The 12935-nt window shown below is 34.8% G+C and overlaps 1 protein-coding gene across 4 annotated transcripts; it reads right to left on the minus strand.

Annotated features, from left to right (window-relative positions):
• Positions 1-615: 615 nt before the first annotated feature.
• m6pr (mannose-6-phosphate receptor (cation dependent)) lies at positions 616-7015 on the minus strand. 4 transcript variants are annotated; one of them, XM_087285544.1, is made up of 7 exons: positions 6865-7015; positions 6094-6258; positions 5835-5992; positions 5402-5508; positions 2384-2514; positions 2142-2268; positions 616-2050 (listed from the first exon to the last, which is right to left on the minus strand). In XM_087285544.1, exons 2-7 carry the CDS (start codon positions 6240-6242, stop codon positions 1925-1927), a joined length of 798 nt encoding a protein of 265 aa, XP_087141670.1. In that variant the 5' UTR covers positions 6243-6258; positions 6865-7015; the 3' UTR covers positions 616-1924.
• Between the last annotated feature and the right edge of the window lie 5920 nt (positions 7016-12935).

A 12935-nucleotide genomic window follows, 5' to 3' on the forward strand; every position in this document is an offset into this window, starting at 1 on the left:
TCACAGACACAGACTATGATCAACTTAGCTTATTCAATTTACCTATAGCGCATGTCTTTGGACTGTGGGGGAATATATAAATAAAAAAATTATAATCAATAAATAAATAAAATATAGATATGTGAATTTAATTAAACAGCATATGACTATGATAATAAAGACCATATTTATTTTAAAATGTGATTTGAAATTGAAAGCTGCATAGCATTCATTAATATCAAAAATCCATTTCCAGGGCCCTTTTAAAGTCATAACTAATCTCTGAATAAGACTTATTTTTTTAGAATTTATTTTATCCCTGACCTTAAACTAAACTTGCTGCAGTCTGTAAAATAATAGCATATGTTTTAATGAATTTAGGCTTCCATACAGTTTCATAGCTTTTGTATTTATTTATTTTGACATTAGTTTTAGAATTTTTTTAATAAGTCTATGTTCTATGACCAATGTTACTGTTTGTATTCAAACATTCTTGACAATAACAATTTTTTTTTTTAAATTGCTACTAATAAATCACATCTTAAAAATGTGTAGTAATTACAATTACAAATAATAATGCAAATTAGCAATATTATAGGACTCTCGACTGTTAAAACTTCAAACTACATACACAAATCGGTAATCAAACAGTTTATTTATAATACTTCCTTTTAATAACAAAGCACACAAAATATATTTCACACTAAATTAAAAAAAAAAAATGAAAACGGCAAAGAACAGAAAAACTCACCTATTTTCCTAGCCCTGTTTCTCATTAAAAGCCAAATGCATACCTTTCTGCTAATAATATGGTCTCTTTAATTAAAGTATGATACTTTGGAAGTGCTTTTAAGGAGCCTCTAACTCACTTGTATACAGTACTCAAACTAAAACTTCTATGAAACACCAAGTATGGGTTAGCCTTATATTTATTAACTTTTTCTGATGTTGTAAGGCTTTTTGTGTTTACCTCAAATTTAAGAATATCATTCATGGTGTCAGTTCCACATAAATGACATATTTAAGTTGTTTTTTTTTCGAGAATAGTACAATGTACAAATCATCCTAAAATCAAGTTGACAGCTTCAGTGCATTGGAACACACAACAATTAAAACCATAAAAACAGATCCCACAACCATTTGTCAATATCAACAAGGCAAACTTCAGAAAACTAACTAAACAAAAACAATTCCTTTTACATTTCATTCCTGTTATTTCAAAGACTGTATATCTGTTATAAGTTATGTAGCAAAATTGTTATGAAGCTCAATTTTCTTTTGATTATACTTATTAACAGCATTTATGATAGAAATTTATTATTGATAACATCATTCAGAAACATTTTATAAAGAGTGTAACAGGCTGAAGAGGTAGGCCTCACCATGTCCTCATAACACAATATTCCACAACAAATATTTGGAATGTTAATGTAAGCATTTAAGTTATTTTTAATAATTGATTTCTGGAAAATTATAGAAAAAAAATAATAATGAATTTGATTAGTAGACCATGAGCTTAAAAGCATCATTTCCATTTTATCAAACATGGGTCATACTACAAATAAAATTCAACCATTCTAATGAAATTAACCACTTCATACCAAACTACATCTGTCACAGTCAAGCAGCATTGAGATTGTTTACTTTCTATATGAGTGACAGGAAAACATGGGCGGTGTTGCACTTTTATGATGATGGCAACTTGTCATAAATAATCAAATTATCAAAAATAATTGTGGCTCTTTGGATTTTAGAAAGTAATTTAGCAAACCTATACATTTAACCAAGCCCAAATCGACATGGATAAATAAAGAATAAGTGCCACTGGGAAGCTAAAAACTTGTTATAAACAAGGAACACGCCTGCTCAACATTTGAATATTTCTTATTTGGTTCCAAAATAGTAATAACTGTTCAGCCTCTTCTCGTTGATTATCATGATGTGGTCACATGGGAAGTAAATGGTCATCTCTTTCCTCTGGCTCTTCCCCAAGTGGTTCAGTACCCACTCCTCTATACGTGGGTGGTTCTTCTCTGTTACCACGAGAACGGCAAACAAAATCACACCCATCCTAATAAAAAAAAAAAAGACTTGGTTTATAAAGAGAGTGGATGAGTGAAACAGGAGATAGTAGTGAGACGTTCATTTGTAATCGCACATACAGCAGATAAATTGCCAATCTCTGACCAAAAGGCAAAGTTAGGGAATTGTTCAACTCCTTTGGCTCCAACTACCAGTCGCTGATAGAGGAATCCACCAATAATATACACAGTCAGGGAGGAGATTACACTTAAAATAGAAAAGAGAAAGATTGTTACATTTAAATTAAGAGCAAAAAACATTGTCACATTATTGCAATAATTGTAATGATGTGACAATCTCTAATGAGTTTTAAAGCACTTACACTATTAGGACTATGGAGCCAGCACTGAGTTTGGATGAGACTGCAGGACAGACTGCAGTGGTGTCCAGCTCAAACAGGTAATAACAATTTTTTTGCTTCTGATTTTCCTCCATAACCACTGAAAATGCACTCTAACAAAAAAACAACAACAACAACAACAAAGAAATTAGCAATAATGCTCAAGTCATAAGATCATTCCACTTACTGCCAGGGTAAAAGCTATTGTACTTTGCATTGTACCCTTTAATTTGTGACACTCCTCCAAATCGTTGAATTCCACAGTGGTATACAATTAAGCACATTGGCATGCAGATTGCTTCTATAAAAAGTATTTTAAAAGGTCACTCTCAGGATTTCAGTAAATTTAACCATGGTACCATGATAGATTACAATTGTGCATTAAAGCCTTTTCACAGTTGCGGGTTGCTCAGCACAGTGGACATCATCAGAGTTGGGCAAAAGTAGAGAGCAGTGAATGGCTAAGTATCACAAATAGATTTTTTGTTTACATTCTAATTTGCTCAAATAGCAATAGAAAAATTACATGATTGTGTTCTCACAACTTTCAAAAAAGGAACAGCCAAAAGAGAACAAACGTCAATTGATTCAATGCTCCTGCTTCCACTTCTCATTCTAACGGAGAGTGTGATTCGTTGGTGAATGAATCCCGGTAATAAACCTCTCGTTCACTTAGCCAACAATAGCAATAGCCAACATTTCATTTATATTGTTTGCTTATTTTATTCAATTAAACTAGCATAAGCCTAGTATTTAGTGTGAGTTGCTGCTACTTTGCCTTATGGTCAAGTATCATCAAAACTTATTTAGCACAAACGTTTGTAACATACAAATACGTAAAAAACTAAATCTTAGCTATGAAATGTTCTGCCTTTTTTGGTTTGTTTTCTTTGTTTACTTGTTACTACATCTGTACACAGAGCTAAAGTCTAGCATCTTCACCTTGGCTTTATTCTTGACTAGTGTGGTTAAATGACATTTGTCCGGGGGAGCACTGAACAAATGTGGCGGCGCTACTGAAGCATGCTAAGGGCCCTGTATGTAAATGTGTATGTGTACTTGAGTTGATCATTGTCAGTTTTCTGTTGTTCAGCTGCAAGAAATAGAAGCTGTTTCTAAGATATAAATGTCTCTTTTTAATATGGAAAATATTCCTATTATCGCGTGCAGTTAGTTTTTATTTAGAACACAATTTAAACCAGCCTTTAGGCTCAACAGTCAAGCACACTGGTGTTGGTGTAGAATTGAACTAGCTTTTTTTTTTATAAAGTCATGCTTTTTTGTTGTGCGCCCATCTATATACATAAAAGCAACACTTAAGTTTCAAAAGATGACTCATAAAACCAAAACCAGAATAATATGCAGAGACACTCATAAATTTATAGGGCTGGTTTAAATACCATTTTTGAGCTTTGAAGCTTTGTAGTAACCATTCATTCATTTTCTTTTTGGCTTAGTCCCTTTATTAATCAGGGGTCGCCACATCGGATAAACCACCAACTTATCCAGCACATATTTTACACAGCGGATGCCCTTCCAGCTGCAATCCATCTCAGGGAAGCATCCATACACACTCATTCACACACATACACTATGGACAATTTAGCCTACCCAATTCACCTGTACCTTCATGTGTTCCATTTTTTGTGCAATATGGACACATTTAGAATGAATAAATATTTAATGAACTGCAGAACAGCGTGAGCCAGAAGGGCTTGTATGATTTGCGAATGGACACCACACTAATGATACATGGCCACAGCACTGCAATCACTGCATTTACGTTTCTCTGCCATTTTTGTTTTGATTTTGCCCTTACGACACGTTGGACAAGCACATTGCGCGAGTGAGCAAAATTTAAATAATTATTTAAAGTTATTTATTTTAATTATTTTTACTATTATGTTGGAATTTTAAGCATGTTTTGATTTTTTTTTTGGTACTTAAAAATACATGTATAATAGTAGGGCTGCTCAATGGAAAAAAAGGCTGATAAAAACACCCTGATGGGCATACATTTTGAAAATGCGCATAAAAAAACTTATGCGCATAACTTAATAGGATAAACTTTTTAATCGGTAAGAAAAAATGCACATAAACTACAATGGAAACACTTTTACCACACAAATTTCAGTATGCGCATTAAAAAAGGTCATGGGATATTGTGATAAGAGATCATGTGATGATGAAAATGTGTGTGAATGGACAACCCAGCAGGCTGAGCACACTGTAAAACATCTGAAATGTTAATTTGGTCATTTGAAAATTCCTTACAATTTATCATTAGTGTTATTATATTATTAATGACCTCCAGAATCAAGAGCGTCTGTGCTCCGCGTCTGATACCTTCAAACGCAACCACATGTTCACTGCTTGTCAGGATTGCCTTCGAGTTGCAAATTATTTTTTAGATAAAGAAAAGATTGACGCAGCTTCTTCTACTGCTACAAATTCCATTTTTACAGTTAAAATTTGGCACCAGTCAATCAGGAAGTGATGATTTTGTTCGCTTTGACTAGTTGGATGGAAACGCTGCTTTATTTATATGTCTTTTATGCAAAAATCCAGTTTTGCGCATTAAGTTCATTTGCATTTCTGGATGGAAACATAACTAATGTTTCCAGCTTTTGAGAAAATGTGCTTATCGTGCTGTTATTGAGCCCTCCGACTGAAAAGCAAAGGAGGTATTTGGCTGCTAATAACAGTTTAGGGCTTTTACTATGGAAGTGTGGACCCACACCACTGGTATATTCTTTATTTGTGTCTTTTATGTGTGTTTTTAAGTGCATGTAATTTAATCCATTCTGCAGGGGATGCCAGGTATTCCAAAAGAAATAAGTAAAAGAATATTCAAATCTCAAAATTGAAAATCGAATGTCAACTTACAAAATGAACATTGGAAAAATGTAATATTCTGGTCCAGCCTTACATATTCCAGCAAGCATTTAACTGCATTTCAGCATTCAATCTGTACCATTTAAAAACTTAAAAAGTTTGTACCTTAGAACTTGAGCTGCATGAAATCATAATCATGGCTTTTCTCTCCTCACTGGAACAATGGCTGTCATATTTTTCCCCACCCTCATAGATGAGCAGAACCCAGTCACCTGTATCATAAAACCAAATAGGTGAACTTAGGTCAACAATCTGTTAACAATGCACCCTGTGCAAATGCAACAGCTTCTGTAATATAAAGAAACATTTGTGTACTGCAATATTCTATTCCAACTCCTACTATGTAAATAATGTAAGAAAAATCATGTAAGCCACAGAAGAATCTTTCAGCAGTCATTATTATAAAGAAGAACTGATTAAATCTACTATAATAAATTAACTTATCACTTTATCAGCTATAATTTATTTTAAGAATGTTTATGATGAAAGCAAAAAAACAAAGATTTTTTTGTTCTGAAAGACTAGAAGTATAACATACTTCCTGCAGTGGCAACTGTTTTACTGTAGTCCCCAATTCGAATCGTCTTTCCACCTTTTTCTTGCTGAATAAGACCTGCATTCTTTACTCCGCCAGCATCACCACACACCTGAAAAATGTATGAATATTTTTCTTTCTCCTGTCCCTCTGTGGTAAAGCTGTTCAGAGCATATACAACAAAAGTTAAAAACTAGTTAGGTAGTTGTTGCAGTAAACTGCTAACTTTAATGTGGGCTTAATTCACAAAAATTAGGCTTACTTTTGATTGGTGAGAGGCTCGAGTAAACGGAGTGCTTTTCTCTGAGATTCACTGTCTGACACAAGCTTGCAGTTGCTCGTGTTGAACCTAGCTTGCACTCCAGCAAATAGTACGAAAAGTGGAGTGATTATTCTCACAGACAGCAACATGACTTAGAGAACACACCTGATGGAAAAAGGGGATCACATTAAATAAATAGTACTGTAAATGCACAGTATTTCTTTGGTAAGTGATCATTTGAGTCACACTGTACACAAACTGTGTACTTTAATATAGTAAATTCAGTCATGTCTCATATCTTGCGCATTTCAATTTATAGTATTTAAATTGCATAACGTTACATCTTAAATTTGGTTCGTATCATGCGTGTTCCACGTGTTATACCGTGAAATTAGTTTGATCAAGTGAAATTGCCTTAACTGGGCATGTTTACAGATTCTTGCATAACTACAAATGCCTTACTGTAATGGCAACAGAGCAACGCCGTACTGGTAACGTTGTGATACTAACAATGTTAGCAAAAAGGCAATAAAAGTTGCAATAAATTAAAGCAATGAAGCAAATGACAATGAAGCACTTTAGTTAGGAAACCAGTAATTTGTGTTTTTGCGAAAGTAGTTTAGCTATAATTAAACACAAACACACATATAATAAGTCCTATTACCGTTTTGAATGAAGGAAAGTGAAGGTCTTAACTTGTATAACGTTAACGTTAGATTTGTCTTCCCAGCCTGGAGATCTTCCTATTTCAAAACTATCGCACTAACTTACCGTCTTTAAACTAGACTAATCGGCATTACGTCAAAATATCTTCTGCTGTCAACTTTTACAAACCAAATAAACAAACTTATGAATATTCACTCTAAAACAATTGCACGATAACAGAATTTAATGGTTTCTTCTTAAACGCGGAAGTGAAACTAAACATGCACATGTGACTGTGCATGAGGCGGAAGTTGGTTTGCTGCACGTGAACATGGGAAATTGAGTGCTGGTCAGGCAATAACACGAGTTCTACCCCCCTTGCGAGCAACGTTGAGTAAATTACTTCAAAAAAGTAAGTAATGACTAACTATATTATTGAATTGTTTTCAAATAATGTACTTTTCTAATTACTAGTTCTGGAAAGCAATTAATTTACTCAATAAGTTATTTAATTACCGTAATGAAAGCTTTTAATGCACAGGCAATTTAAATTACACTCCTTCAGTCAATTGAGTCAAACATTCATTTATTCATTTTCTTTTTGGCTTAGTCCCTTTATTAAGCTGGGATCACCATAGTAGTAGGAACCGCAAACTTATCCAGCATATGTTTTATGCAGCGGATGCCCTTCCAGCTGCAACCCATCACTGGGAAACACCCATACAGTTATTCACACACATTGCCTACAGTCATGGGCGTGGTAGTGGGGGGAGGGGGGGAGTGGACCTGACTACCCAAGTCCCCGTCTAGGGAGAGGGCCCTTTGAAATCCCACCAATTTTTTATTATTATTATTTTTTTTGTAGCCTACTTCGAATTAATTGGCCCCTCTAATTGATGTCAATGTCATCATATATTTCAAAATATATTGATAACACCCCCCCCACCCGAAATGGTTTAGTCCGCCCATAGACGGCAGCCGGCGGCAAAAGTTACGCAGTGAGTCTAGAGCCTGATCATGCTGCGCAAAAAGCCCAAATCGGGATTTCAAAAAAAGAAAGAAAGGAAGGAAAAAGAAAGGAGGCAGAATGAGGGGAAGCAGCTGATGACTGCTTTCTTTTCAAAAGGTGAACTGAGTTTGCTTGTTATGAAACTACATCTAATTAAAGTTAACATAGTCAACTCCAGACAGCTGCTGCTAATGCAGGGCTCGAAATTACGACCATTTTGGTCGCATATAATACTGATTTGTGTACAGTCATTACTAGGGAAACCGTAATATTTCAGCGCTCCTAAAGCGCCCCCTTGTGACAGAATGAATTTTTATTTCCAATAAATTTTTTCAGCTGTTTATGGTCAAATTATTGCAATTATCGATCCATGTGTAAATGTGAAAGAAGTTAATGTGCCTTTTAAAAATTTAAACAATTAAGTAATACTAATATAAGAAATTATATACTTGATTTATCCATTTTAATGGTATAAAGGTTGAAATGCCATTGTATTAGATATTTTGTGTCTGTATACGTCTGCAAGATGTCTGTTAAAGATCTCTTGATCTGGAAAGCACCTGCTGTATACAAACGTCTGGCAGACGTCTGTATGATGTCAGTTTTACACACATTCTGAATCACAAACATCTTAAAAATGTCTAATAGAAGTCTATTTCACATCTGATAGGAAACGTCTTGTAGATGTCTTGCAGATGTGAATGCAGACGTCAAATAGACATCTCCGAGATATACGTGTGCTAATCAAAATGGGCCATTAAGAATCAAGATTGGCGCATAACTAAAAAGAAAATGGGTGCTCCTAAATTTTTTGGGATGCTCCTAACTTTTTGAAGTTGGGAGCACAGTGCTACCAAGTAAAAAAGTTAATTTCGAGCCCTGTAATGTATGTATGTTATGTTAAATGTATGTATGTATGTAATGTAATGTATGTATGTAATGTTAAATCTTTAGCTTAGTTTGTCAACCAGGCTGCTTGTTGCTGTAAGTAAATTATGGGCCAGGCCAGCTAACGTCAGGTTGCCAACATTAACCAGTTTCAGAAACAACCAGTGGTTCTGACACACCAGCAGTAGCAGCACTCAATGGTGGTGAATGAAAGAACCAGTCATTATTATAATCTGATTTGATTAAAAATTAAAACACTTTTTGTGCATGTTTATATTCAAATAATAAAAAAAACATGTGTAGGGGGCCCACTGACATTGAGAGGGTACAAACCCAGAATTTGGTGCTACGCCCTTGCCTACAGTCAATTTTAGCATACCCAATTCACCTATGAAAAATACAATACTAAAAATAAAATACAATTACTGTTCTGAATTCATTACACATTATCATTAACTATTTCTATTTTTTGTTCTCAGTGCAGTCAATAGAAATCAAAATTCTTCTAATTTTATATGCATATAGAAGTGCTTGATATAAACAATTTATCTGCACTTAACTATTTAGTTAACATTAATTTCACCCTCATAACCTGTAATTGTATACCATAACCTTCCCTCTCCCTTGAAATGACTTTTCTTCAGTTCTGGTAACATGGAATGCCTTTAGGGCAGGTCTGTCAGTGCGTGCATAGGCTTTATATAATAGATAGCTAGACGCACCATGAGCCACTGTATGGTACATCAATGTCTCCATCTTAATCCGGTCACCTAGCCTTAAATTGCTGTTGTATCTCTTACCAAGATTGGGTAAAACACCTGAATTGTTTGCTTATTGGGGCTGTTTAAATCATCACAAATTAAACTCATCTCTGGTAATTACAGTTCACAGGTAAGAATGTTTTTACCCCTGTTTTTAGTGATAATAATAACACTTAAAAATCAAAAGATATAAGCAAGCTTTAAAAGCCTTTTGCAAATTTAAAAAGTAACATCAGCTTACCTTTATTATATATTTTAGCTTTTTTAGCCCCCCTGTTTATTTAGCCCCCCTGTTTATTTTTTCCCCAATTTAAGTTTAATAAAGATATTTTTTCAACACATTTCTAAACATAATAGTTTTAATAACTCATTTCTTATAACTGATTTATCTTTTACAACTGATTCATTGATGTGTTATCATATTATATTGTATAACATGGGTTCGTTTTCTTCGCTGCCCACTAGATGACGCTCTTGTCTTGAGGTCACTTGTTCCCTCCAATGACTGTAAAAAATACCCTCATGTGCGCAGGTCGGTGTGCAATACAGGTTCGTCGCGTTGCCGGTAATGTCTAGTGAGTGCGTGATAAAAGGATCCCTCTTCTGTTCCATCAAGAGTTCCATCAAGTTTTTGGCTTGACTTGGGCTTCTTCTGCACCAGAATTTTTGTTTGTTTGTTTGTTTGTTTGTTTGTAAGATTATTTATTTTGAATTTGATGCTTGATTAAATTGCTTTATTAAATTCACATTTTTTAATTATTTGATTGTCAGCATGGACTCTTGTTTATGTTGCAGACTGTCTAGAGCCGGGCAATTTTTAACATATGGGGGCTCGTCTGGGGGAGGGGGGGGGACTGGTAAAAAGACCAGTAATTCAGTTTAGAACTTTTCCAACTGCTTACACACATTTTTTAAACAGCGCCATTATTTTAATAATAATAATAATAATAATACATTTTATTAATATTGCGCTTTTCTCAGACTCAAATCGCTAACAAAATCATCAAAACAAAAAAGATCATGAAGTACACAACATGTAAGAGTGATAATAATGATTTAAAAATACATATTAAAAGAAAGCCTCATAAGTTATAAGCAATAATAAAAGATGAGTTTCAAAAAAAATTCTTAAAACAGTCCAGGAAACTGGCGTTCCTGATATTTGTGAGAAGAGCATTCCACAATTTAATTGCAGGATAAGAGAATGCCCTATCTCCCATGGTGCTAAGTTTGCAACGGGGCTGAAACAAGGTGAGCCCCGAAGCAGAACATAGATTGCAAGAGGAAGAGGAGGTAGATATCAGGTCATATGAAATCAGGAGCAGAACCATGAACAGCTTTATAATTTAAAATCAAGGTTTTAAAATCGATGCGTGACTTAACAGGCAACCAGTGTAACTGCTGAAGTACAGGGGTAATGTGAGAGCGAGATGATGTGTGGGTTAACAACATATTGTAAGATCTTATGTGAATTGGCTGGCAGACCCCCAAATAAAGAGTTCCAAAAATCTAAACGAGAAGTAATAAAAGCATGGACTAGCTTTTCAGCATCTGGTGTTGAGAGAAAAGGACGGATGCGGGCAATGTTGCGTTAGTGATAAACTGCGGTTTTTGTTAACTGTTTAAAATGAGGTTTCAGGCTTAGCTGAGCATCAAAGAGGACCCCAGGATTACACACCTGCATAGAAGAAGTTAAAAGAAAAACATCAACTGTTAACTTGAGATTGCCACATCTATTAACATTAGAGGGTGTGCTAATAAGTAAAATCTCAGTCTTGGAGCTGTTTAATTTGAGATAGTTTTGTTGCAAAACAGGCTTTAATCTCTACGAAGCAGGCGTTAAGTGTTGACAGTGAGGCAGATAGATTAGGAGATGTCCTAAAATGTCTGTTTGTCGTCAGCATAGCAATGATAAATCATGCCATAGTTTTGTAATATTTTTCCAAGAGGTAGCATATAAATGCTAAACAAAAGTGGCCCGAGTACCGAACCGCGATCTATGACCTCCCAAATAAATGAATTGCGAGCGTTAAATGAACTGAGAGCATTCAGTGAGGTAGGATATGAACTAACTTAGTGCTGTCCCAGCTAGGCCAACCCAGTTTCGAAGTCTGTCCAATAGTAAGCTGTGAGAGATCGTGTCAAATGCTGCAGTTAGATCCAAGAGCACCAGAATACCAAAAGTCCCTGAGTCAGCAATCATTACTGACCTTTACTAAGGCGTTTTCCACAAATAAAGCCTCAAGGGGGTTTTGTAGTTGACCGGCAACCACACGCTCAAGAACTCTCGCTAAAAAGGTCAATTAGAAATGGGCAGATAGTTTGATAAATTAGTGGAGTCACAGCCAGGTTTTTTAAGGATTGGCGTAACAGCAGCAGTCTTCAGCACGGTTTCTATTGACCCCGTACTGAGTGAGGCATTCACAATAGCTGTTATATGGTGCACAAATAGTGATAAACAGTTTTTTAAAACGGAGTTTGGAAAGGGATATAGAATGCAGAATGATAAATTCATTGACATAACAGTCTTTGCAATAAGAGTATCATTAACAGCATTAAAAGATGAGAGTCTCAGAGCAGAGAGAGGAGAAGATAAAAGCTCGACATGCAGAGAATTCACATCACAGGCAATAGAGTTGAAAATATTATCAACCTTTGTTGTGAAAAAGTCTAGGAATTCATTACAGATTTCAACAGATGCAGAGGTAAATTCTGAAGATTTTTTAAATCTCTACACTCAGTTCTCAAAACTGCACACACAAAATGCAAAATGTCTCACATCTCCTTCAAAATTTAATACTGCATTCAAAATGCAATAAACACACTTAAGAATGAAGCATTTGCGTCAAATGGCAAACACGTTCATTATAGTAAATGTTTGAATATACCATGTAAACACTGTTCTAATTCTAAATCTCTGTGCTCTTTATAGGCTACAGTTATATACAGTTATATATCTACAGTTCAATAAAATGTTCTACAGGGACAGTAATCTATTGAGAGAGAGAGAACAGGTACACTGCAACACCACTGACATGTAAAAACAAAATATTTATTAGGCCTAACATTACTGTTGCATACACTAACATTCAACATAACCATAAACAGCATGTAAAAATGTAATTAAAAAACATGTAAAGCAAAAGTATATTCTCTAGAATACAGTAAAGAACACTATTGTGTGCCTGATTTGATTAATCATGTTTGGAAAAGGAAAGCAAGTAGCTTCCTATTAGAATTTTGTGTTTTAGGGAGAGAATTGTCTGTAGTGTTTAAAAAAAGTGTTTTATGCAACTGAAGTCCAAGACTGAAAAATAGCTTGTGGTTTTGGAGATTAGCTGTGTGGTTTTGCATTTTAAGTGAGATGTTTCAGAAATCATTTGACATAAAAAGATGTTGTGTGTAAGCAGTTGGAAAAAAAATGTTATATGCAAAAACAATCTGAATTTGAATTGTGTAAATTACAATTGGGGCAACGCAGTGGCACAGTAGGTAGTGCTGTTGCCTTACAGCAAGAAGGTCTCTGTGTAAAAACATGC

This window comes from Danio rerio, chromosome 16 (assembly GCF_052040795.2).
Source record: "Danio rerio strain M-AB ecotype USA chromosome 16, GRCz13ab, whole genome shotgun sequence".
Classification (NCBI taxonomy): domain Eukaryota; kingdom Metazoa; phylum Chordata; class Actinopteri; order Cypriniformes; family Danionidae; genus Danio; species Danio rerio.

What these genes read in the sequence shown, in the direction of transcription:
- m6pr (XM_087285544.1), bottom strand. Translation starts at nt 6,242, where the DNA reads ATGTTGCTGTCTGTGAGAATAATCACTCCACTTTTCGTACTATTTGCT. An exon ending in AACAGTTGCCACTGCAGGAA is followed by an intron (nt 5,509 to 5,834) that starts GTATGTTATACT and finishes TTTATGATACAG; the next exon opens with GTGACTGGGTTCTGCTCATC. An exon ending in GGCTCCATAGTCCTAATAGT is followed by an intron (nt 2,269 to 2,383) that starts GTAAGTGCTTTA and finishes TTCTATTTTAAG; the next exon opens with TGTAATCTCCTCCCTGACTG.